Source organism: Psammomys obesus, unplaced genomic scaffold, assembly GCF_907164565.1.
Source record: "Psammomys obesus unplaced genomic scaffold, mPsaObe1.curated_primary_1811, whole genome shotgun sequence".
In the NCBI taxonomy this organism is placed as follows: domain Eukaryota; kingdom Metazoa; phylum Chordata; class Mammalia; order Rodentia; family Muridae; genus Psammomys; species Psammomys obesus.
The window spans coordinates 16929159-16952259 of record NW_026596091.1 but is presented as its reverse complement, the minus strand read 5'-3'; the positions used below and the strand labels follow the sequence as shown (position 1 = coordinate 16952259).

At 42.2% G+C, this 23101-nt stretch overlaps 1 protein-coding gene across 2 annotated transcripts in view; it reads right to left on the bottom strand.

The window, feature by feature from the left end:
* The window catches only part of Kitlg (KIT ligand), an 86711-nt gene extending 78262 nt beyond the window's left edge, over positions 1-8449 (bottom strand). For both annotated transcript variants that reach the window (XM_055627966.1, XM_055627967.1), the window contains exon 1: positions 8198-8449. In XM_055627966.1, coding sequence (XP_055483941.1) covers positions 8198-8212 — 15 coding nt within the window. In that variant the 5' untranslated portion in view covers positions 8213-8449. The remainder of the gene's footprint in view (positions 1-8197) is intronic.
* Positions 8450-23101: the final 14652 nt, after the last annotated feature.

Genomic DNA, 23101 nt, shown 5'->3' with positions numbered 1-23101 from the left:
ATCTAACATGAGCCATTCTGCTAGGCAACAGTAACTACGACTTTTTGTCCAAATTCCATTACTGGCAGCCATTTGCACTATCTGAGTCACATTTGCTTTTTATTTAGTGTTCCTGTAAACAGAATTGCTATCTCCAAAGTAATGAATAAGTCACACTAATGTACTTGTTGAGTCACACTTCATCTCTTTGGGTGACAGTAATGGCAACGACACAAATTCATTGAGAAAATCATTAGTTTCCTCACCTGCCAAATGAAATTTAAAAAGAAATACCATCCACCTCCCAGAAAAAAAAAAGGTAAATGAGCCAGGCAAGGTGGTGCACACCTGTAATCCCAGCACTCCAGGAAGCAGAGGCAGGCGGATCCCTGTGAGTTCCAAGCCACCTTGATCTACAAAGGGAGTCCAGGGCAGCCAAGGCTACACAGAGAAGCCCTGTGTCTACCAAAAAAAAAAAGTAAATGAATTAATTAATTATGGATCTACTTTAATAAAATAAAGCAACTTTATAGCTTCACATTTTAATTCTTTACATAGGTTATAGTGAATTTTGATCCTTTCAAGTGGAGTTATTAATATGCGAGCATGTGTTCAGAAGTTTGTGGCCAAATTCGCTTTGTATTTAAAAGTCTAATTGTTTAAAATGTTGAGGCATATAAAGGGCTTAGAATGAATCTTCTTTTAATTATGAATGGCAGATTTAAAACTAGCTATAAGTATTAAAAAGCTATTCCTGATTTTTAAAATTAAAATTCTTCACAGTGAAATGTACATTTTCATGAAATTAAACTATCTAGCTTAGTAAATTACCAAACAATTCTAAGAGTGGAAAAAGGTTTCTACTGTCTTCTAAATAGTGTTAGGGTATCAACTGGTGTGGCTCTTAAACATTATAAACATATATAAAGGGTTTAAAATACACTCCTAGGAAGGATTTAAGTTTTTAATAGACAAAAAGAGAAAAGCTATGGCAATTGCATTTCTACACAAAATTAATGTCTTCCAAGTATTAAGCACTCCATGTTAATGCTCTTCCTTTGATTGGCCCCTCTATGACACTGCAGTAGTGCCAGCGCTCCCCTGTGCACTCACACCACACAGCAGGAGGAGCCCAAGTGACAGAAAGCACACCAAAGCTCTCCTGTAAGGCCTACAAAACATACTCTTTTTGAAAGTGTCACAGATCCAGGCTAAAGCAGCCACGGAGGTCCGAGTTGGTCGTGAGAACTGGAAATGTCTGATGTGTTTATGATTTCAGAGGTGTTAACGTGTGAGGTGACATGAAGCATAAATAAAAGCTCCGCATAGGACTCCACAGCTCTCTTCTGCAGTTCTTGGGTTTCCCAGATCATACTGGAAACCTGTTCCTGTGAAAACATCTCTACTCTCCCTTCCCAGGGCTCATCCAGCTAACATTCAGCAGGACTGTGCGTTTCAACAGTGTTAAGAGACGGCACAGCCACAGTGCAGATCCCAGGAGGTAGCAAAACCTTCATAACAGAAGCACACTTCTCTGTTAGCTCTCTTCTTCCAAACCCAGGAACTGGTGTGTTCTCACGGGGTAGTTGCTGCGAGGATGGGGATGGGGAGACCCAGAATACAGCAGAAAGCTCATCACAGTGGAGTTCCTGGGGACTCTCCAGAGGCACCAACCACTATACAGTTTTGAGTGTTGGCAGCAAGCTTGACTATGCTCACTCAAACACACACAAACCAGTAATGAGACGTGATTCACCCAGAGTTTAGTAAGCACACTGAAATGGAAATGGTCGCTTGTTTCAGAGATTTCCCATACATCAAGGTGAAAAGGAAAAAAAATGTTCTAAGCTCCCACGGGGCTTTTGTTCCTAAGATGGACTGCTGGTGGCTACACAATAATGTGTGTACAAAGCAAACCAAACCCCCGACCCCCCCACCCCGGGCCAGGCTGTGCACTAACCCCCAAGGTTTACACAGGGACACAGTTACACAGCAGAGATGCCCTTTCTGCAAAGATGACGCAGACTTGCTTTTCTATGTGGGTTCTGTGGATGGATGAGTTTGCCTGTGCTCCTTTCACACCCCTTTTTGAGGTCGCCCTAGAGAGCGAAGGCATTCTTTGCAAGGCAACCAGGAGATGTTTCAGCTGTCGTCTGTGTACAGAGAACACACAAAAAAAGGCCACCTAATCACACCCCTTCCAATAAAACCAGGCTCTAATCCACAGCACTCAAGAAAGCCAAGCGCAGCCAGCCACTACAGGTGCAAGTCAAGTGCTAAATCTGCATCCAGATGACCAAAGGAGAGCTGTGCTGTCTTTGTTTTTTTTTTTTTTTAATTATCTGGAGTATTGCCTCAGTTGCGAACTTTCTTTTAATAGGCGACTCATTGCGCTCTGGCAGCACTCAGAATTGAGCATTATTGCCATCTCCATGGCATAAGTTTCAGAGGAATCTCCAGTCTCTTGGCTGCAGGAAGGTCCAGCTGGCTTTTGAATATTCTGATGTCAACAAGGAGAAGCGTGGCTTTTGACATCTAAAGAAAATCTGCCTTTGGCTATGAGTCCTGTATCCAGTATTAACCAAGGAAATAAAGTTGACAGGGATTGCACGAGAGATGCCCTGGAACCTGGTAAATGCTTAGGCAAGCAAGGACTTGGCGAAACACCACAGAGCTAGCCTTCCCCCAAGGCTCTCTGCTCTGTCCACCTCTGTGGCCTCAGCTGTTGCCTGTCATGTCCAGTATCTTTTCAGTATTAACTTGTGGATAGAGGCCACAAGAGACTCGGTACTGGACCAGGGTCACACGCCTGGAGACAGAACAGGTGCACAGCCTCTTTCTCTGGTTCTCTGTACTCATGATGTTTTCTGCCACATCAGCCACTGAGCAGGCAGACACGGAAAACACTGTCTCAGAAAATACATATCCTAGGACTGTCTGATTCTGTTTCAGATTCTTCCTCGCTCAGAGTACTCAGATTAGAAGAGAATAGAGGTCTTCTTCAACTACAAATATCATTTTTGTTTTAAAGAAATAACAGGCAGTACGTGAAACAACAGTCTAAACATAAATCTGAGGGTCTTTCCCACCTGCAGGTTCATCATCATCCTAAAGCAACAGCAATATATTTATTGTTTTCACACAGAAGCAACAGCCATATAAATCTCAGAACTAATGGAGGCTCCCAGGCCACCTGGTTCAACCTTCTCTCTTAGTATTTTAGAAGAGAAAGATACTTAGAAGCAGAGGCACTTAGAAATAACCAGTCTTATTTTCCCTTCCTTCGACTGAGGAAACAGGTTAGGAGAGGTTCAAATAATTTCCCGAAGTCACACAACTCAGTATTCAGGTTAAGAAAAGAACAGAGTCTCCTAATAAGCAAGCCTGTAGAATATAGCCAGTAACACAACAGTCTTCCCTTGGACGACACACATCACACTTTTGAAAAATAAAAAATAAAAAAAAGAACCTGGAGGCCTAATTATATGAAAAGCATTCCACCTTCTCTTTTCTTTCTGGATAGACTGAAATAGGTAGGGAAGGATAATGATAATGCCAGCCCCAGCCCCGGGTAAACAGTTTTTAGTATGCCCATAATTAAGTGAAAAGGCAAAATATCTTGTGGCATCTATAAATCAGCAAGGCTGGAGTCCGTGGTTTCCATGAAGTAGAGCCTGTACACACAGCCCCGAATGGAGAGCACTGTTCAAGAGTCTCATCTGGGTGTCCTCTCTCATCACACAGGTGACTAAGACCAAAAGCAGAATTCCTACAGCCTCTGGTGATTCACGTTCTTGAACAGAAAAGAGATTTTTTTTCCTCAGAGATTAATATCCAAATGTCTTACCCCAATTTACAGATGGTAACATTAAGGTGGTTGAAAAAAAGGGGGTCCCCAAACTTAGATAATGCAAGGAGAAATATCACTGATTGTTGCCTGGTTAAGGCAATAAAGAGTAAATGAATGTACATCCTCACTGAGAAAAGCAATTACAACATCAAGCTGACCAATTCTTCTTAGTCTAAAGGGAGACAGACTCTCAGAACCACAGAGGATGAACTTAGCACAAATACACAAACAGGAAGCTACATCAAAAGCATGCTCCTGCTTTCTGTGCCTCCCCTAGTTCTCTCATTCACTTTCAACTTGAAAGCAAACTGTAGTCAGCTTCCCATTCTCAGGTCCAAACGCCACCCTGGTTTCCACACATTTGCAGTTTGGCCCTGTGGTAAGGACAACTGTTAATCAGATGTCGGCTGGTAATGAAGGCCAGGCACTGAATTAAAGGATCCAGATTTAGAAAAGCTTGTCCTCTGCTTTCTCTTTAGCGATCATTTTCCTCTGGCTTTTTAAGCTGGTGGGAAAGACAATTCTCAGGGATGTATTTCCGACTGTACTAGTGAGCTACTGTGCAGGGACAGAAACTGTTTATCCTCTTCAGTCCTTTCAGCCACCATCTGAGAAACATCTTTATAACGATTTTACAGACATCATACAGATTACAAAACGGAAATCCCAAGATACCATTTGCCGAAGGTCATTCCTCTCACAAGTGGCGAAACAGAAATCAGAGCCTAAGTGTTCATAGGCCAGAGCTTACGGTCCTCCCACTAACAGTATTTTAGGTGCTCCACCAACAGGGCAAGAGAAGAAAGGGAACATGAAAGGAACACCCAAAAGACTAGCTATTTTGGCAGGAATTTTATTTGTAATGTTACTTAAGGTGCTGGTAAGATTTTGATCAATCACCTGTCGTTAAGGAACAAACGTTCACTCACAATTTGCTATCTTCACCTCAACAGTTAGACATAAATAAAATTTAGCAATTTTAATTGGTTTGGCACTGACTTTCAGATTTCCATATGGTTATTTTCCGTTTTATGTTAAATGCAATCGACTTAGCACTTGAGTCTGAAGGTCTTGGCAGAAATGTATCAATTAAAAGCTACATAAATTAGAACTATTGGAAGCATACACTGCAAACTGAGTGAATGCAAGGACAAGATTCTCAAATGCTCTTTTCACAAATATGTTAATTTATCTATATGGTAGGTAACTACCATTGTAACTCAAGTAACAAATATTTCATAAACCAAAAAAAGGAGGATCTTTTTCTAGTAGAGTAAAAGCTAAAATTCTATTTGTTTCCTCCCCGAGTGCTTCAGTGTTCCTAAAATAGACCTTTCTGCATTGTTTTCAAGACAGATCTTTCCTGTCTCAGTATTTCTGACACTGACAACACTCACAGTAACTCTAGAAACCTGTTGGGAAGCTAAAACATGAGGCATAAATACAAGCACCTTAAACTGACCACACTTTTAAGTAAACCACCAGTGGCATTGCAACATGGCCTCTCATTGTAATGTAACTATAAGAACCCTGTGTTTTTAAAAGTAGCTAAGAGCAGTTTCTAAACGAGAGATGCAATTTTCTCTATATACCATAAATTCCTACAATATGGGGGGGGGGGAGAAACAAAGAGAAATCTCAAAAACACAATACATATTTCCCATTGCAGACTTAAGACATCATTTATTGCTCTGGTTGTCCTCATGACTGTCGCTTGTGTACTTATTTTCCAAATACTCAAGTACACCACTGCTACCAAGTAAATTAAGGAGTCATCCATCAAGCCCCAAGTGGCTGCTGGTGGAATTTTCACAATTATTTAGCTTGACTGAAGACTCAAAATGCCTGGTGCTCCCAAGATTCTTGTGAAGCTATATAATTTAAATTAAAATCCTTTCAAATGTTATCATTAAATTCTTTTTCGTTTATTGGGTCATGAGAGCATATTGAACAAGAAGGCTATAAGGGAAGTTGGTATTATTCCCATATTTACAATAGACTATTCAATAACAATAGATTTTCCTCCCAGGCAAAAAATAACATCAGATTAAAAAAAAAAAAAAAAAGCCTGGATCCTTCCTAGTGTCCATTTCCTACACTTGCACACCAGGACCCACACATGCAGAGTTGTACAGAAAATCTCTTTGCAACTCTTGGATTAGAAGATTTGACAACAAGAAAGAGAATCTGATTCCCTCCTTATTTGCAATGGATTATTTTTATTGATTTCGTGCTGTCCTCTTTTTTCAGGGACAAGACTATGAATTGCTAGACGTATCCTTAAAAGAAACCTTGAAGGTCATTAGAGTCCAGACAATGAATGCCTTCATTCAATGAGAGCACTGCCCTTCTTTTTGCCTGCAAACCCTTTATCAGCAGCAAGCTCCCCCCAAAGGGCCTGCACTTTAACTTGGTCCCAACAGGTCACATTTCTAAAATACTTAGTCGTCTCAAATATCTCTGGTCGGCAGCACTGAGTCACGAATGCCACCGCCACAGTGTTTCGGGCTGGCTGGACCTCTTTCTAGTTTTCAATGGAATTATTCCATGTAATCCTATTTACACAGCCATTTAATCAAAGCGAGGAAGAAGATTACATAGCTCGCCCTTGTTTTGCAAGGAGGGTGCAGGGATCATCAATCCTACTGACTCTCAAAGTCACTAGAGAGCACGTTGCTCTGCCATGGCGTGTTGGACATTAACCTCGTCTGCCTCCTGTTTTCTTGTTTAAATAAGAAGGTTTGAGCTCCCTTCCTGCTGCTCCACTCAGAGACGCCACCATTATTCATGTGAGCGGATGCTAGTATAAAAAAGAAATAGGTACCCCACCCTTGTTTATTATTCCACAACGCAGAAGGCATGTACACAGCAAGCAACCACAGCAAAACTTTTCTTTGTTGCAGGAATTCGTTAACATCCGCATCTCAAGAGCACAGTGATCTCAGGTGTGAAGTCTGGAGTAAAAACTAGCCTGCGCGCAGGGGCGGATACCTGAGTCCCATTTCTCCCCCAGCCTCACAGACTCAGGTCAGTGCTCTAAGGAGAGCACCTCCGGCATGCCAGGCCACGCTCCCTACCGGATCCCTTTCCAAACCAGGGAAAGGTGCTTTATTCTTCCTGTTTCCTGATGGGTCAGACTCCCGCCCTAGATACCTTCTTCAAATAAGACGTAATACCAGTAACCAGTAACTTAATGAATTCTTTGCAACACGCTGATGCTTTTAACAAAGCCAAAGATGAGCACCCTCGAATCCCATCCCCTTCCATCTATTTCAGAAATTTCAATCACCTATAGAATGGAGCGGGAGGCGGGGGGGGGGGGGGGGGGGGGGGGTTGAGAGAAGGGCTAGGGGTGAAAGCGCAGCTTTACCCAACCAACTGCAGATCAATTCGGAAAGGAAGAGCCATGAAGAGGTAACAACCGCGAGGGTAAAAAGAACTACAGAGAAGAATGAGATGACCTCAGTGGCTCTTCCTAACCCCTAGCCAGATACGTGCGTCAACGAAGAAAAGACATAATTGTACCCCCGGGCCATGTTTTATGCATAAAGAGCAATTTAGCGACCCTGGGCATTATCTCAATAACTATCCTTAGGAGGTGCACATTAAAAGAAGAAGGGGGAAAGGAGTTTAAAAAAAAAGAGAGAGAGAGAAAAAAAAAAAAAAAGAACTTTTACTGTTTTGTAATGGAAGAGGGTGTCGGCGGTGGGGAGGTCCTACTACTCCATCTAGAGCTTTCCGGAGGGCCCACCCAGAGCTGTGAACCCGGCCGACTTCGCCGGCTGCCAAGTTTCCCCCGCCCGCCGGGCAGGTTCTGCACCCCGCCTGGCGCAGCCGCCAAGGAGCTCCGGGCTGGCTCCGCTCCAGTGGCTGCACTCGCGTCCGCACCGCGTCCCGCGCCCACCTGGGGACGGTACGGATAAAGCCGACTGCGCGAGCGAGCGAGCGAGCAAGCGAGGGTGGCGCGTGGGAAGCTGTTTCATAACCTCCCCGAATCCGCCGGGAAAGACCTCCCGTGCAAAAGCAAGCCTTCCCCGTGATCACTCGAACTCCCAGGCCGGGGAGCGAAGGCTGCCGCCGCGGTTGGCGACTGACAGCTTCAAACTTCGCCGCCGGGGCTGCAAACTTGCCAGCGGCTCCCTCTCACCCCTAGCACTCCCCAGCTCCCGGGCTCACCCCCTCCCTCCCCCGGGCGGTGGCTGCGGCTTGCTCACGATGCCTGCGTCCCCCGCACCCTTCTGGCTCACCCGGCGGGCGCAGTCCCACATGGCCCGGCTGCCGGTCCCACGGCGCGCCGGGCTACCGGGGGCTCCGGGCGCCGATTTTCTTGGAAAGCCTCCGAGCTCCTCCCGGGCGTGCCCTACTCACTTGTGTCTTCTTCATAAGGAAAGGCAGCGCTGCGATCCAGCCCAGGCAGCGGTGTGGCGACTCCGTTTAGCTGTTCTGGAGCTCCAGCATATTGCACGAGCAGCGGCTGCAGATAGTTCCAGCATTGGGTAGCCCGAGCGCAGCGCCCCGTCTTCAGCCGTTGCTTTCCCGCGGCACGCTCGGTCTCAGAGACACGCTGCGAGTGAAGCCCGGACGGCTGCGCCGCCAGCGCTTTTTATACAGCTCCCGCCCGCCCGCTCCGGACACGCCTCCTTCCCTTCCGGAGCCCCGGGGAGGCCCGCAGCGAGCCGCAGCGGGGCAGGGAGACCTGGGAGCGCGCTGGAGGGCGGGGATCGTCCCAGAGGTTGAGCAGATCCGGCCTCGTGCGTCCCCTGCCCGGGTCTGGCCAGAGTCCACCGAGGCGCGAGGAGTCTCGGATGCGGCCGAGCAACCTGCGCAGCGTGCTGGGCTCCGGCAGTCCCAGCAGGCTCACCTCGCCCCGTCCGGGCACCCGCGCTGCACCTCGAGATCCGGAGAGGGTCCCAGCTCTGGAGCCACGTGGTGGGGCAGACCTGGTTCTGGGCGAAGACTTTTTCTCTGCCCGGACTCGGGGAAATAGAACCAATAACAAGAAAGTTTTAATTACAATCCATGTCTTAGCCATTCTGAGCCAGTCTATTTCCTTCCTTCCTTCCTTCCTTCCTTCCTTCCTTCCTTCCTTCCTTCCTTCCTTCCTTCCTTCCTTCCTCCTTCCTTCTCTTCCCTTTCCTCCTTCCTTTCTTTTCTTTTCTTTTCTTGTTTTTCTCGCATCAGTTACCTTAGTGACAAAATTATTGACGCAGAGCCAAATGTTACTTAGGGAGATGCCGTTTTCAACAGTTTGCTATGGTGCTTTCAGAAAACAAAATTGAAAGAAAAAGACTAAACTTGTGGGTTGTTCTCACAGCAGGGGTTTTGAAAGGTCTTTTTTAGGAAAGTAATCGAAAAGATAATGGAACCGTCACAGTGATAGCTCACACCATTATTCGATGGATCATTTATTGCATACGAGGTGGTGTACAAGAACTATGAATAAATTATCACTTTTCTGTGAACCTAGTGTGTAAGCCTGGTGTGTGTTTGTGTGGGTGTGTTTCCCATTTTACAGATTAAGAAAGAGACTCAAGAGGTTAATTTTCCCAAATAGTCAAGTAGCAGTGATTCAAATCCAGAACCTTGCATATACTGCCTTAAAATATATACATATATATATATATACATATATATATATATACCAAACAATAATGTTCTTGATTTTCCAAAAGCGCTTCAATATTTTTTACACATAACTGAGGAATAATTTAAAAAAGCATATTGTTATTTTTATAAGGAAAATACTAACCCAATATCCCCATCAGTAACCTTTTGAAGCCAGTGTGCTGTATAAATGGGAGTCCAGGCATTCTTAAAAGAGAGGAGTATTCCAGTTTGGCTTGATTAGTTTCGTTGTCATTGTAAATAAATACATAAATAAATAGATAAGTCAAACTCACTGTCCTACCTGCCTACTGCTGCTGTGAGAAATTAACACAGATTAAGTGGTGTAAATCATCACACTTTCATCTTAGCGCTGGGGGTCAAAAGTCCGAAATGCCTCTTGTTGAGGAAAAATCAGCAGCTGCCAAGACTGCATTCCTCTAGGCAGGCTGAGTGACAGAATTCACTTTCTTGCCTTCCCAGCTTCTAAGGCTGCCCAGGTTCCTACGCACACACAGCCACCTTTATCTTCAAAGCCAGCAGTAGTAACTAAGTCTCCTATCAGACAATGCTTACTTCTGGTCTGCCTCCCTATGGCACTTCTAAGGGTTTAGGAGATTGCATTGGTTTACCTGAGTAATAAGAATAATATCCCCACTTTAAAGGCAATTGTTTAGCAATCTGAATTCCACTGGCAGCCTGGATTCTTAACGGAAGTGCTAGGGAACATAAATCATGGATTCCAAGAGCTAGGAGCATGGCTGCTTTGGAAGCTGATGTCTGCTTCACTCATCTGCAAGTTTGTGGGGAACAGAGTGGAAGTTAATCTGTGCACCCTTCGTGGGTGCTCCCACCTGGAAGGGTAGGTCCTTCCATTACCAGATCATTAAATTTTGGTGCGGGAAACCAGAAAAAAGAAAGCTGAAAATATTATACAACTAATTTTTACTTTCAACCAAAAAGTTGCAGCAAACCATTTTGATCAGAAGAAGCAGGAAGGTTAAAACGGTACCAAATACAAACACATTGGAAAATCTTAAAATAAGGGCTCCTCCCTGGTAATCCTTGTCTTAACACAGCCCTTCCGTGTCTCTTTTCAGTTTGTCAGACAGAATCTTCCAAATACCTGCTGTATGTACAAAAGATCTTTATCCCTACAATGTGCACTGAGATCTAATGAGATGACTTTGGGGAAGTTTGACTTTTTTTTTTTTTTTTTTTTTTTTCAGATTCCCCTTCAGACTGTAAGGACTTGCCTCCGATGTTCAAAGCCAGGCATTCAGAACCACAAGTACGCTGAGAGGGCTTTAAGTGGTTCATGGTTTACAAAATGCTGAACTTGTATACAACATGAGCGTAGGCCAGAACGTATATTTAATAATGTAACAGATCAACAGAATGTAAAAATGATTCCAAATTGATGCTTAAACTCTTTCTGCATAAACTATCTTTATTAGGAATTAGTACAAACAATACCTGGGCCTGGTGGCACATGCCTTTAATCCAACATTTAGGAGGCAAAGGCAAGTGGATTCCTCTGAGTTCCAGACCATCCAGGACTACATAGTAACACTTTGTAACACATAATGTGTTGAAGGAGGAGGAGGAGAAGCGGGCAGGAATGGATACAAATATATAAAATATTAAAAAGAAATGCTTAATCTAAATAGCTGGGGCATAGCAAGTGTTTTCCTCCATTAAAGTTACTTTGTGAGGCTGGGGACTTAGCTCGGTTACTAAAACCACTTATAGCTTTACCAGGGGATCGAAGTTTCGCTCCCAGAACTTCTAAGTGGATGTCACTCCAGTTTCAGGAAAGCTAACCTCCTCTTCTGACCTCTACGGGCACTGCAAACAAGTAACACAGACATGCATACATATTAATGTGAATAAACATAAATATTTTAGAAAAAGATTATTTTTCTTTGAGCCAGCACAGTGGCTTAGCAGGTAAGATGCAGTGCAAAACCTATGACCTGAATTAGATCTCTGGAACCCACGTAAAAGTGGAAAGAGGAGTACATCATCTCTACCAAGCTGTTCTCTGTCCTCCATGTGCATTCTGCAGCACACTGCTCTCCCCCATACATCATACACATACATGAATAAAAACAATACAGGAAACCATTTAAAAATTACTTTGAAGTCAAGTATTTACATTTCTCAAATGCTAATGACAAATAAAAATTTGCATGTGTATCATGTACAGCATGATATACATGCATAAATATATACATAAATATAGTGACTTTAAATTGTATTTAAATTTTTACATTTATGGGTGTTTTGCCTGCATGTATGTCTATGAACCATGCTTTTGCCCAGGGAGGCAAGTTCCCAGGAGCTGGAGTTACAGATCATTGTGGGATGCCTTGTGGGTACTGGGACTTGAACCCTGGTTGTCCAGAAGAGCAATCTGTATTCCTTCTCATTCAGCTATCTCTCCAGCCCTATGGTGAAATTTTAAAAACCAAACTAGCATCTTTGCATTCTCATATAGTTTGAGGGATGAGAATATTTAAAATACGCTTCGCTTGTACTGTCTAAGCATGCAGCACACGGTCGACTGTCATTACCGCAGTGTCATTTTTGTGGTCCAACCAAGGCACTTGAAAGTTGGGGGAATCTAAAGTAGGCATGAAAAGGATTGGGAAGAGCTGGCAGTAAAGCAAACATCATAGTCCTCATTCTGAGATGAGGATTGGATCAGAAACAATACATTTTACGGTTGGTATTTATGAGCAGATATAGGTTGGCACGTAGTCCTCATCAGGAGAGAAACAGGCAGGATGACGTCCAACAGACGAGGAACATGGGGGTGTTTTCTCATGGAAGCAATGGGCTCCCTGTCACACAGTTCAAGATGGAGCGTGCTGGGTAGAAAGCCTCCATCCAGGTATCTTGTTTTCTATATTTCTGATGCTATTGATAGATAGTTTTGTGCATTTTAAGAAATTAATCCAATTAGTGGAAAAATTGGGAGGAGCTTTACTACTTTGTTGTTGTTAAGTATGTTTAACTTAGAAAATAGAGATGGTAAATCTTTGCCTTGAACCCAGGACCTGTGGTGTGTTCTTTCATCACTCTGTCCTCTTTCAGATAAATATGTTGACTTTGCGTGCACATTTCTGTGTGGTGTGTGTGCATGTGTGATGAATCTGTGTTTATGCATATGTGCATGAAGTTTACTCATCTACATGTGGAAAGACAGTGCTCTACACATGGGATCTGCCAGCTTATATTTTTGAGTCAGGGTCTCTCTCTGATCTTGAAGAGCACCAGTTTTATCTTGTCTGGCCGAGTGCCCATAATCTGCTGGTCTCCTCCCTTCCCAGTGTGGGCCTTACAGGCCTATGTGTTCATGCCTTGCTTTAACCTGCATGCTGATGATCTGAACCTAGATCCTCATGCTTGAGTAACAAGCACTTTACCCACCGCCCCACCGCCCCACCTCCCTCTTGTAAAATGGCACCCTGAACAGAAGCCTGCACTGTCTATGCAAATGATACCAGAAGGGCTGCGTCTGTTTCCAATTTTAGATAACTAAGGAGAACAGGCCAAGAGGTAAGAATCACTCTCTGATTGTAGAAGCATCTTTTCTGAAAAGCTTTGGTGGCTTGCCACTGCTCATGTCACAGAGAATCCAGAACTTATGAAAGTCTTCCCCGGCACATCCTGAGCTCCCCAAGAGGTAAGTCATTTTCATGTTCCCACAATTCCATCTCCCAGTGCATTTGCGCATGCTCCCTTCCTCATGCCTCTGCTTGGCCCACTTTCCTCCACTCTCTAGTCTTTGCTTAGGATGTATCTGCTCAGTCAGTGTTCAGGTCTGAATTCAATGCACCCCGTATTCTCTTCACCAACAAAGCTGCTCCTGGTGGCTTCCATTTGTTCAACTCCTCTTAATGTAAACTGAATAATGAATTCCTTTTCTTATACAAAACAGCTGTAGTTTTACATTTGTTTGCTTTTGTGATCAATTTATTTAAAACCACAGACTTTGTGTACCTTCCTTCATCTATAATTTTATCTCTAGTGTCTAGTGCTGTGAACATAGGGACTCTTCCAAATATCTACCTGATGATGTTACTGAGGCCAGATATGAGCCAGTTATTGGGGAAATGAGTCTTAGAGAATGACTTCTGGGTATCTATCAAAAGTAATAATTCATATTCACAGAAACCCCTCTTGTCATTTACTCACTGGTTCATTCAGTTGACAAATATTTTAACATACCTTCATAGGGTTAATAAATGTTCATAAAATTAATATTTTTCTAAAGCACCGTTTTACCGAAATATTAACAAGTAGTAATAGTCAAAAACTGATTTATTCCAAGACACTGCAACATTATTAGTAAGTTCTTCCAACTCATTGTCCATTCCTATCACTGACTTTCTTCAGAGAAATCTTGTGAATCTCACCTGACTATCCATGGACAGCATTTCAACTTTGCTGCCAAATTTGCTGTCACGTGTGTACAAATATGGCCATGTCACTTCACAGCCTACAGATGTATGTTTAGTTAAAGACTCTCCCTACTCCCTTACTTGCTACAAGGCGTGGCTGGCATTCCCTGACTTCAATCTTGAGCTCTCCAGCCCAGGGGTGGGGCTTTCCCTCTCCCAGAAGCTCTTCACTATATAACCAGACATTTTTGTTACCCCCTCTCCCTTTTCCCCTCCCTCTCCTTCTTTCTGTTTTTCCTCTCTTCTCTCTCCCTCCCCTCCCCACTTTTTCTTTGCCTTTTCTTTTTCCTCTCTCTGGGTGTGCACTTTCCTTTCTCCCTCTGCATGCCCAGCTCCCTGGCCGTGTTCCTTGGGATTGGTGAACCCACCTAGAGCTGCTCCCAATAAACCTGCATCTATATACTTTAACTTGTGTTGAATTGGCTCATTTCACTGGCTGAAAGAATGATAACATCACTCACAATGTGTTCACAGTATGTAGTGTTCCCTGGGCTCATCTATGGCACGCCCCAGTCCTTCCAACTTGCTATTAGCTAACTAACATTTGCTCTCTCATACTCTTGTTCCTGTGCTCATTGTTCCTTCAGCAAGAAGCTGCCTTTCCTTCATTTTCTGCCCAAAATCTTTTCATTACTAAAGCCTGGCTCATATATCACTTCCTCTTTGAATCAGAGTGGTTGCTCATTCCTTACAACTTTAATTAGGTTTACTGTTAATGGGAACATTAATTTGTAGTACACAAGACTCCACTCCGGGAAGAATGAAGGGTGTTTCTCAAGATGCACTGAGTAAAAGAATAAAATGAGCTGTGGAAGATTTAACAGAATATTCTAGAGAGAGCGTGCAGATAAGACTTGATGAAGCCTCACTTCATGTCATTTTCTGTCTCTACTGAGAGTTTAATGTTATTTTTAATTTAACAAAAATGTGATCACTTTATTTAACTTACTTATTTGTGCTAGTCTGTTCTCTACTCTTTAAAAATTTTAGAAACTGTTTTATTTCATGAACACAGGTTTAAAACTGAAAAAGAATTTTGGTAAAATATGGTTACTCAACTAATTTGGAAAAACAATACAAAGAAATCTGAGAACCAAAATGAGCCCATTGGTAGTAGAATGAAGACACAATTTACATGTGTAGACCTGACTTATGAGAATTGGTCCAGCAAATCCAGAAGTAGAGCTGCCAATAAAGATGAAAGAGAAACATTCTGTTCCTGAAAGAGGTTAAAAGAAAGAAGGAAAGAAAATCACGGTCCCCTCTTGTCAGGTTTTCTTCAAATTCCGGGGCTCCAGAAAACAGCTTTTTAAGTTGGTGGAACTACAGTAGGCACGCATCGACTCACTGGATTGGGTGACTTATACGTTTTTAATACTTAGTTACTTGGATGCATGGATGCTGGTGTGACTGTATTCACAAGTGTTGGCAGATGTGCTCATGTACAAAGAGACTAGAGACCCAGGCCTTTGGTTGATGTCCACCTCATTACAGGGGTTTTGGGATCAAACACAGGTTATCAGGGTGGTGACAAAAGCCTTCACACATGAAGCCGTTTCAATGCCGCAGTGGTTTTTAAGATTATTCATATAACAACTTTTCAGAAAAGAAAGGGTGAAATTGATTTTTTACATGATGTGTTATTCTGGGAATGTACTTTGAAACATTCTCTCACAATACAAAACTGTATGTATACATTTGGATGTTGAAATGTCTTATAGAACTACAATTCCTATATTTTATTACATCACTTCATTACCACGTACCACATATCTATAATTATACATTCTTGTGTAAATTTAGTTATTTGTTCTCTATGTCTGATGAATGTTATGTGTTTTAGATAAATTTGGGAGGGCAGTATTTTTGGCAAGGACATCATCTGTGTTCAGTTATTTGGTTATAAGGAAGTTTATGGGCCTGGTGGGTTTTTTTTTCATATTCAATTTTTGAAACATATGTCCTCTAAAGAATCATTTAAATGAGGAGTTGCTAGAACATGGCTTATTGCCTAATTGACAGGTTTGTTCTGTATGACTCATTTTTTTTTTCTTTCTAAACAGAAGCCAAAATGTTCTTTAATCAAGAGAACAATGGAAGGAAAGGGTGTATGACTTTTGAAATGGCAATGTTAGTGAAGGGTTCAGAGGCATGGGTAGTTGAATTTGAAATGTTCTAGCTAAAGATGTACTCTTCTTACAAAATTAACAGGGACAATGAGGTGGCTCTTCAGGTCGAAACATCTTCTGCTAAACCTCGTGAGCTGAGTTCAAACCCCACAACCCACAAAGGTAGAAAGAGAGAACTGACTCCTGAAAGTTGCCTTCTGACCTCTACTCACTCACTGTGGCATGCCAGGTGCCCTCCGTAAATAAATACAATAATAAAAATGCAAACAGAAAAGGGGGAAGCTGTCATTACCGTATTTATGGCACTCCTGTTCATCTCTGTGCGGGGCGGAGACATTTGACACTGTGCATTCCACATTCTGAAATGGGCCTTGCAGACGCTCTTTCTCTCTTTTTTCCTATTACTGTAAGTTCAGCTTGCTCAGACAAGTAGCCGATTTTTCACATGTTCTTCCAGCGTCATCAAACCACTTATCAATTTGGATAAAAGATGCTTGTTAACAATGTGCCTTATTGTCTGAATTTTCTCTGTGCTAGAAACTGACTGGTTGCAGTGACCTCCATCTCTAGAGGTTATGTACAGCTAGGCCAGTTCTGAGCCAACTCTCCAGAAACCTTAAAGGCTATGGGTTTTAATGATCCCAGGCTTAGAACTATCTGTGAGCTCCCAAAACTGCCATCATTATTGACATAAACCCTTCATTTTTGCCCACTCTCCTTTTTTCTTTCATGGTCCCATACTGTTATTTATGTTCCAGAGGCTTCATGGAAAATCTCATATAACCCAGGTGAAACAGTGGATGAAAATAAGGTGATAATTGTCATAAATAGAAATTTTTAGGGAAACAGTTTCTTTTTAATGATAGACAATGCATGCTTGAATTGCATTTATTATTGCTATGAAAGTTTCCATTCCCCTTACCGTATTCAAGGTGGTATTGTGTAGTATTCTGCATCCCCAGGGTTAAAGGCATCCTACATGAGACCTTCAGTGCATAGGTGGAGAGCAAACTCTAACTGGAAATTTTCAGGTACTAGGGCACAATAATGCAAGTTCTTCAATTACATGAATCTATCTTAGGATATCGTTTTTGTGTGAATATTGGAAATATATCACAAAAAAGAATGTGTGGCCGTATTAAAAAAGAGTACATTATAAGGGAATGTAGGAAGTTTGTGGTGGGGAAAATACTGCTTAATTAATCATTATCACTAATCCAAAAAGAGAGTTCTCACTGGTAAACTAAAACTCTTTAGGATAGATGGACTGGCTAAAATTAATTTAGAGGTACAGTCATTAAGAAAGGTTTGAGAAAGCCAGGCTTAGTGGCGCACGGCTGTAATCCCAACACTCAGAGAGGCAGTGGCAGACAGATCACTGTGAGTCAGAGACCAGCCTGGTCTACAAATCGAGTCCAGGACACCCAAGCCTACACAGAAAAACCCTGTCTTGAAACAAAACAAAACAAACAAAAAAGCAAGGTCTGAGAATTCACAGGGATCCAAACATTTTAGCAATAAAAACAACAACTTGATTCCTAAATACTCTCAAATAGTCTAGCTTCTGAAGTGGGAGGATTTCTAATGAAATATTTATTTTAGACAAACACCTCCCACAAGAATTTAAGAGAACAATTCAATTAAACCCAGATCTGGAGGTTAATTCCGAGTATCTTTTGTATGGCGTGACTTTTGCCTATGTATCAGTAAATTGTTGAAAAATCCATGTGGAGCACTGGCTCTGTGGAGAATGTGCCTGTTCTGCAAGCATCAGGGATTGAGTTCCTCTGGTCACTCTAATCCCAGCCCTTGGGAGATGGAGATGGAGACAGGAAGATCCCCGGAGCTTGCTGGTCAGCCAGTCCAGCCATTCAGTGATTTCCAGCTTTGGTAAGAGGCCCTATCTAAAAAAGAATTTGGAGAGGAAATTGAGGAAGACAGTTGGTGTTGACCTCTGTCATCCACATGTATGCCATTGGCACCCAAGCTCCTGCACATCCACAGGACGCACCCATGTCCTCATCCTTCTCCCAAAACCTATAATGACATCGTTAGCTAGTTTTTACCCATCACATGATAGAGAGAGTCTACTTTATTTTACTGGAATTGAGGACTAAAGGAATTATGTAGTCTCTATGTTAAAATATTAAATGTAAAAATTATTTTTAAAAATTTTTACTCTGTACTTTACATACTTCGTTTACATTTTATAATAGGGAAATTTATAATGTCTATATATGTGGTAAAACTTAAATCTATGATTTGCTTCCATTGTGATCTAGTGACCACATAATTTACACCACAAAGAACCTGAGTCATGTATGATAAGTGGCCTTGCATCCAGTTCATAAACGTTTATGAGCCCCTCCCAAGCATTACGTACCACAAATGTATTATTTTTGCACAGCAGTGCTCACCACTGTTGTGTGATAAAACTTTTCCTGATGACAAGTAAGTCTATTCACCCACAACACAACCAAGAATAAACACCACCACTGTCTGGCTTGGTGAAACATTGAGGTTTTTTGGGATTACCAACAGGGATATCGGGGGATGGTCATTTACAGGTGCAGAAATGAGGAAAAGACAGCGGCATCACCAAGGCCCACCCCAGCCGGCTTGGGTGGTGGCTCGCAAAGCTGAGAAAGCCAGGACACGCTGCACAGCCTGCAGACAGCTCAGCAGGATGGAGACTGTCCTTCCCAGGGGCCTGAGTTTCTCTAAATCTTTTCCAGCAGCCACTCAGGGCTGCTCTCAAACTCTTCTTTCAAGACTCAGCTGTCGTTGTCTGGCGGTCTTCTTTTTCCCCAGATCATCCTGTTTACCCTAGCAAGGAGGGGTGGGTCAGTTTCGGGGAGTTCTTTAAGCATTTGTGTTTTGTTTTGTTTTTGTTTACCTCCCTACTCTAAGAGCTCACCTGTGAGATGGAATGTTTTAATATGGGAGAAAACGGTTACACAACGCCACCATTACTATTGTTTTAGGTAATCCATTTGTGCATGATGTGGTCATCATTTACAGAAAGAAAGATAGGACAACTGGGTGTGGTGATACACACCTTTAATACCAGCACTCAGGGAGGCAGAGACGGGTGGATCTCTATGAGTTCCAGGCCAGCCTGATCTACAAAGTCAGTCTAGGATAGCCAAGGATACACAGAGAAACCTTGTCTCAAAAAAAAAAAAAAAAAAAAAGAGGGAAGGAAGGAAGGAAGGAAGGAAGGAAGGAAGGAAGGAAGGAAGGAAGGAAGGGGAAAGAAAAAAGAAAGAAAGGAAGGAAGGAAGAAAGAAAGAAAGAAAGAAAGAAAGAAAGAAAGAAAGAAAGAAAGAGAAAGATCATCTTTATCAGTGGGGTGAGCAGTAACCTGTTCTATTCAAGGTTACAGAGCTAGGATTTAACCTGTGTTTCAGCAAACCCTCAAAGCGCACCCTTCTAGTTGTGAGGCTTCACAGCATAATGATGTGCTATAATAATTCTTTGTGTCAAATAAAAACATGTGTGGACCAAGAAGTGAGTAAAATATATCTGCTACTCCAGTATTTACACTGCAGAGTTTTCTTATCTGGTTGAAAGGTAAAAAGGTAACTTGCCACATCCTAAGGCATGCTGGGTAGCTCCCAGGACTGCAGGATAATTAAACACCTTTCAAAGCAGTACTCTCAGCGTGGAAAATGTCCCTAAGGACTTTGATTCAAATGACTGATTTCATGACAATGAAGGTCTCTAAGCGGAACAAGCTACCTTTATGTAGAGCTAAGGAAATAGTCAGGCTAGCACTGAGCCCTTTGGTGGTGAACATGGGAAATTGAAGATTATCGGAGCTGATTTTTCCCTTAATCCCTGTTACTGGGTTTCTGGTTACCTGACCTTCCTAGGTGCCGTACAATATCATCTCTGTAACCTTTGTGTTGGTCAGTTTATCTTGATGAACTCTCAGCGCAAAATGAGACGCTGCCTTCATCTCGCTTCCAGTGGTGCTAACTAAAAAAAGGAGAAATGAAAAAAGTTTGCATTGAGCAGAAATAAGATATGAAAGCACCAACAGTGAGCCTAGAGAAGGTGTTTGAAGACAGAAGGATTCCTAGGGAGGAGGTTCACTAAAGAATAGCCTACCACCCAGGATACTGGAAACAAAGAGCCCTGGCTAAAACCCTGATTATTTTCAGAAGTACAAAGTTTTTCCATTTGAACTTTGTGAAAAAGTTTCTGTCAATTCATCCTTCTGCTGAAGCTGCCCACCTAAATCTCATGCATCAAAGATCTACATTGTTAAGAGAGATCATCCTTGAACTCTTACGAAGATAGAGGGAGAGCTGCTGTAAAAGAGAAAGGGGGTGGATAGTGTCACACACACCTTCTTCACTGGGAAGAGTGGAGACCAAGTGACTCTGCGAGGAAGAGAAAAGGCATCATGGCCAGGAAGAGAAGTGAAAGTGCATAAGGAGGTTGTATGATACAGCATGAATACTGTGCGGCTGTTTATTAAATGAAAGTGAAGGTGCAGCTTGTGTGTCTAACAGGGCATTTTCTCCTCTATCATAGGAGGAGCCCCAGAGTGCTGGTGATAGAACTGGGATTAGATCTTGACTCCTCAGCTTCCTCTCTGAGAACCTTGGTGTAGCTTCCTGAACCTGCCTGTACCTCACTCTTTCCAAAGGAGAGATTGACCTTGCTTCCACAGCGTCCAGAACACACCAATTCCGCGCTATAGCATCTTCCCTTTGACTCTGAGAAACTCAACCCTCAAGTGTTAGAAGCCTCATCTGTAAAGTGGGACTAGGAATGCTTTATGCTTTTTAGGATAGAACTTTGTCCTGCACGTGGGGACAAAACATACAGGACCAGTGATCATCAGTGATTTGTCTCTTCACAAATGACTACCTAGTACTCTCATTTTAAAGATTATGCAGTGTTGAAGGTCTCCATTTTTTGTTTTGTTTGGTTTGGTTTGGTTTTTGTTTTTTTCCAGACAGGGTTTCTCTGGGTAACCTTGGCTGTCCTGGACTCTCTTTGTAGACCAGGCTGGCCTCACACTCACCAAGATCTGCCTATTTCTGCCTCCCCGAGTGCTGGGATTACAGGCATGTGCCACCATGCCCAACTATGGTCTTGAATTTTGAATGCTTGGGTAGTAAACACAATCAATATTAGGACAGGATTATCAATTCTATGCAAAATCGTTAAAAGAATTTGTTTACTCCATATTTACTTTTATAGAGAAAAAAATATATAACCCACAGAAGACAACACATATCAGTAATATCCCACACTTTAATGCTTTTCAGTTTTTAAAGGATTGCTGTAACTTCCTGAGCAAACACACACACATATGATATACAAACATACATACAAAAAAGGAGGCTGAGGTCTAGAAAAAGTTTGTGATATGTATTAGAGACAATCTCGTTTTTAAGTAGAGGAGTCAGGAAAATTCCAAATTTCTATATCCTGCTGAGAACATGGCTCAGTGGATAAGAATTCTTGTCATGCAAGCATGAGGACTTGCGTTCAAATCTCTAGCTAGGTGCGGCTGCGCCAGTCTGTAATCCCAGCACTGTGGCCAGAGATAAGAGCATTGGGGCTTGCTGGTCACCAGCATAGCCCCAGGTCCAGTGAGAGACCCTGTCTCTAAGGAAGACATAGTAGAGCCTTGTCTGACCTCCACATAGGATGGACAATGTGCACATGTAGGCAGATACACCACACGCATAGCCAACCCCCTGGACACTCAAGACAAACAGAACAACACACCCATGAATTCCCAAGTTCTTTCCAGATTACGCTAAATTCTTGCTTTCCTATTGGTCTGTCATCCTTCCCAGACATGCTTAGTTAGGTTAAACCTCTGAGGGCAGGAGGAAAGCAATCAAAATGTTTTTTTCCTATTATGAGTCCATGATACACCAGTAGCCTTAGTTTAAGTTTCAGCTTAGGCTTTGAACTACTCTCAGACCCGTGAAAGTTGAAATTCGATGTTTTAGCTCTCCCTGAAAAAAAGTATTGAAACGAGCTCTTATCACAACAAATCAAAATTTCAGTTCTAAACAGGAGGAACTCTAAACAATTCTAAGGGAGGAAAACGTAATTTTTTTTCGAGCAGCAAGGAAAGTGGACTCTCAAAAGTTAGTAAAATTTCTTTAAAATACCTTTTTCTGATAGGAGATCGTTACTATTGTTAATACTATCGTTCCTATTCTTATATTTCCCAAAAGCTGTGCTTCTTTAACAAGTTTATTTCCTGCAAGTAAAGTATTTTAATATCTGATTTGAGATTTTGTTAGCAATATTAAAATACTTTTAGAAAGTGAGAGAAATATATAAAAGAAAATCGCAATCTACCACTTATTTATTTTAATTCGGGCCACGGTACTCAGTAAAAGCCTATACCACCCAGCAAGCATGCAGCACGCTGAGCCACCATGGTCTCTACATGGGAGGGAGCCGGGGTCTGTGTTTTACGGTGGAATGTGCGTACAGTTGCTAACTTCTATTGAGCTTTAATACAGGTGAGTTACTCTGCTCAGAGTTTTGTCCATGGTCTCCCTTTTAATCACTTCCTGCAAAGTCCTTTGAGGATAGTATTTTATTAGCTCAGTTTATAGATGGATGAGGAGTAGCTAATATTAGGGAATTTGTCCAGGGACACACAGTTTATAAACACAGTTTAATCTACTGTCTTAACTGATATACAAACAAATGAACATGCGTATGCAAATATAAAACACAAATACAAAAAAAAAAAATTCGTTAAGTCCACATTGTGTCTTTTCATCGAAACAGGAATCTTTGTTCTTTCTCCCGCCTGATCATGTTCACATACAGAAGACACGCAGTTAGGAACAGGGGGGCCGCACCAAAGGCCTTGCATTCACAAAGATAAGAACAAAATTCTTCCAAGACCAGTAAATCCAATCTCACCCCACACAGCAGCCTTGGTTTTTCATTGTTGTTCATTTCAACTAAGATCGATTGTAAGCAAAATGGTTTTTAAACTTTGGGCTGGCTTCACATTAAAACTTCTGATCTTTTTTTTTTTTTTTTTTTTTTTTTTTTTTTTTTTTTTTTTTTTT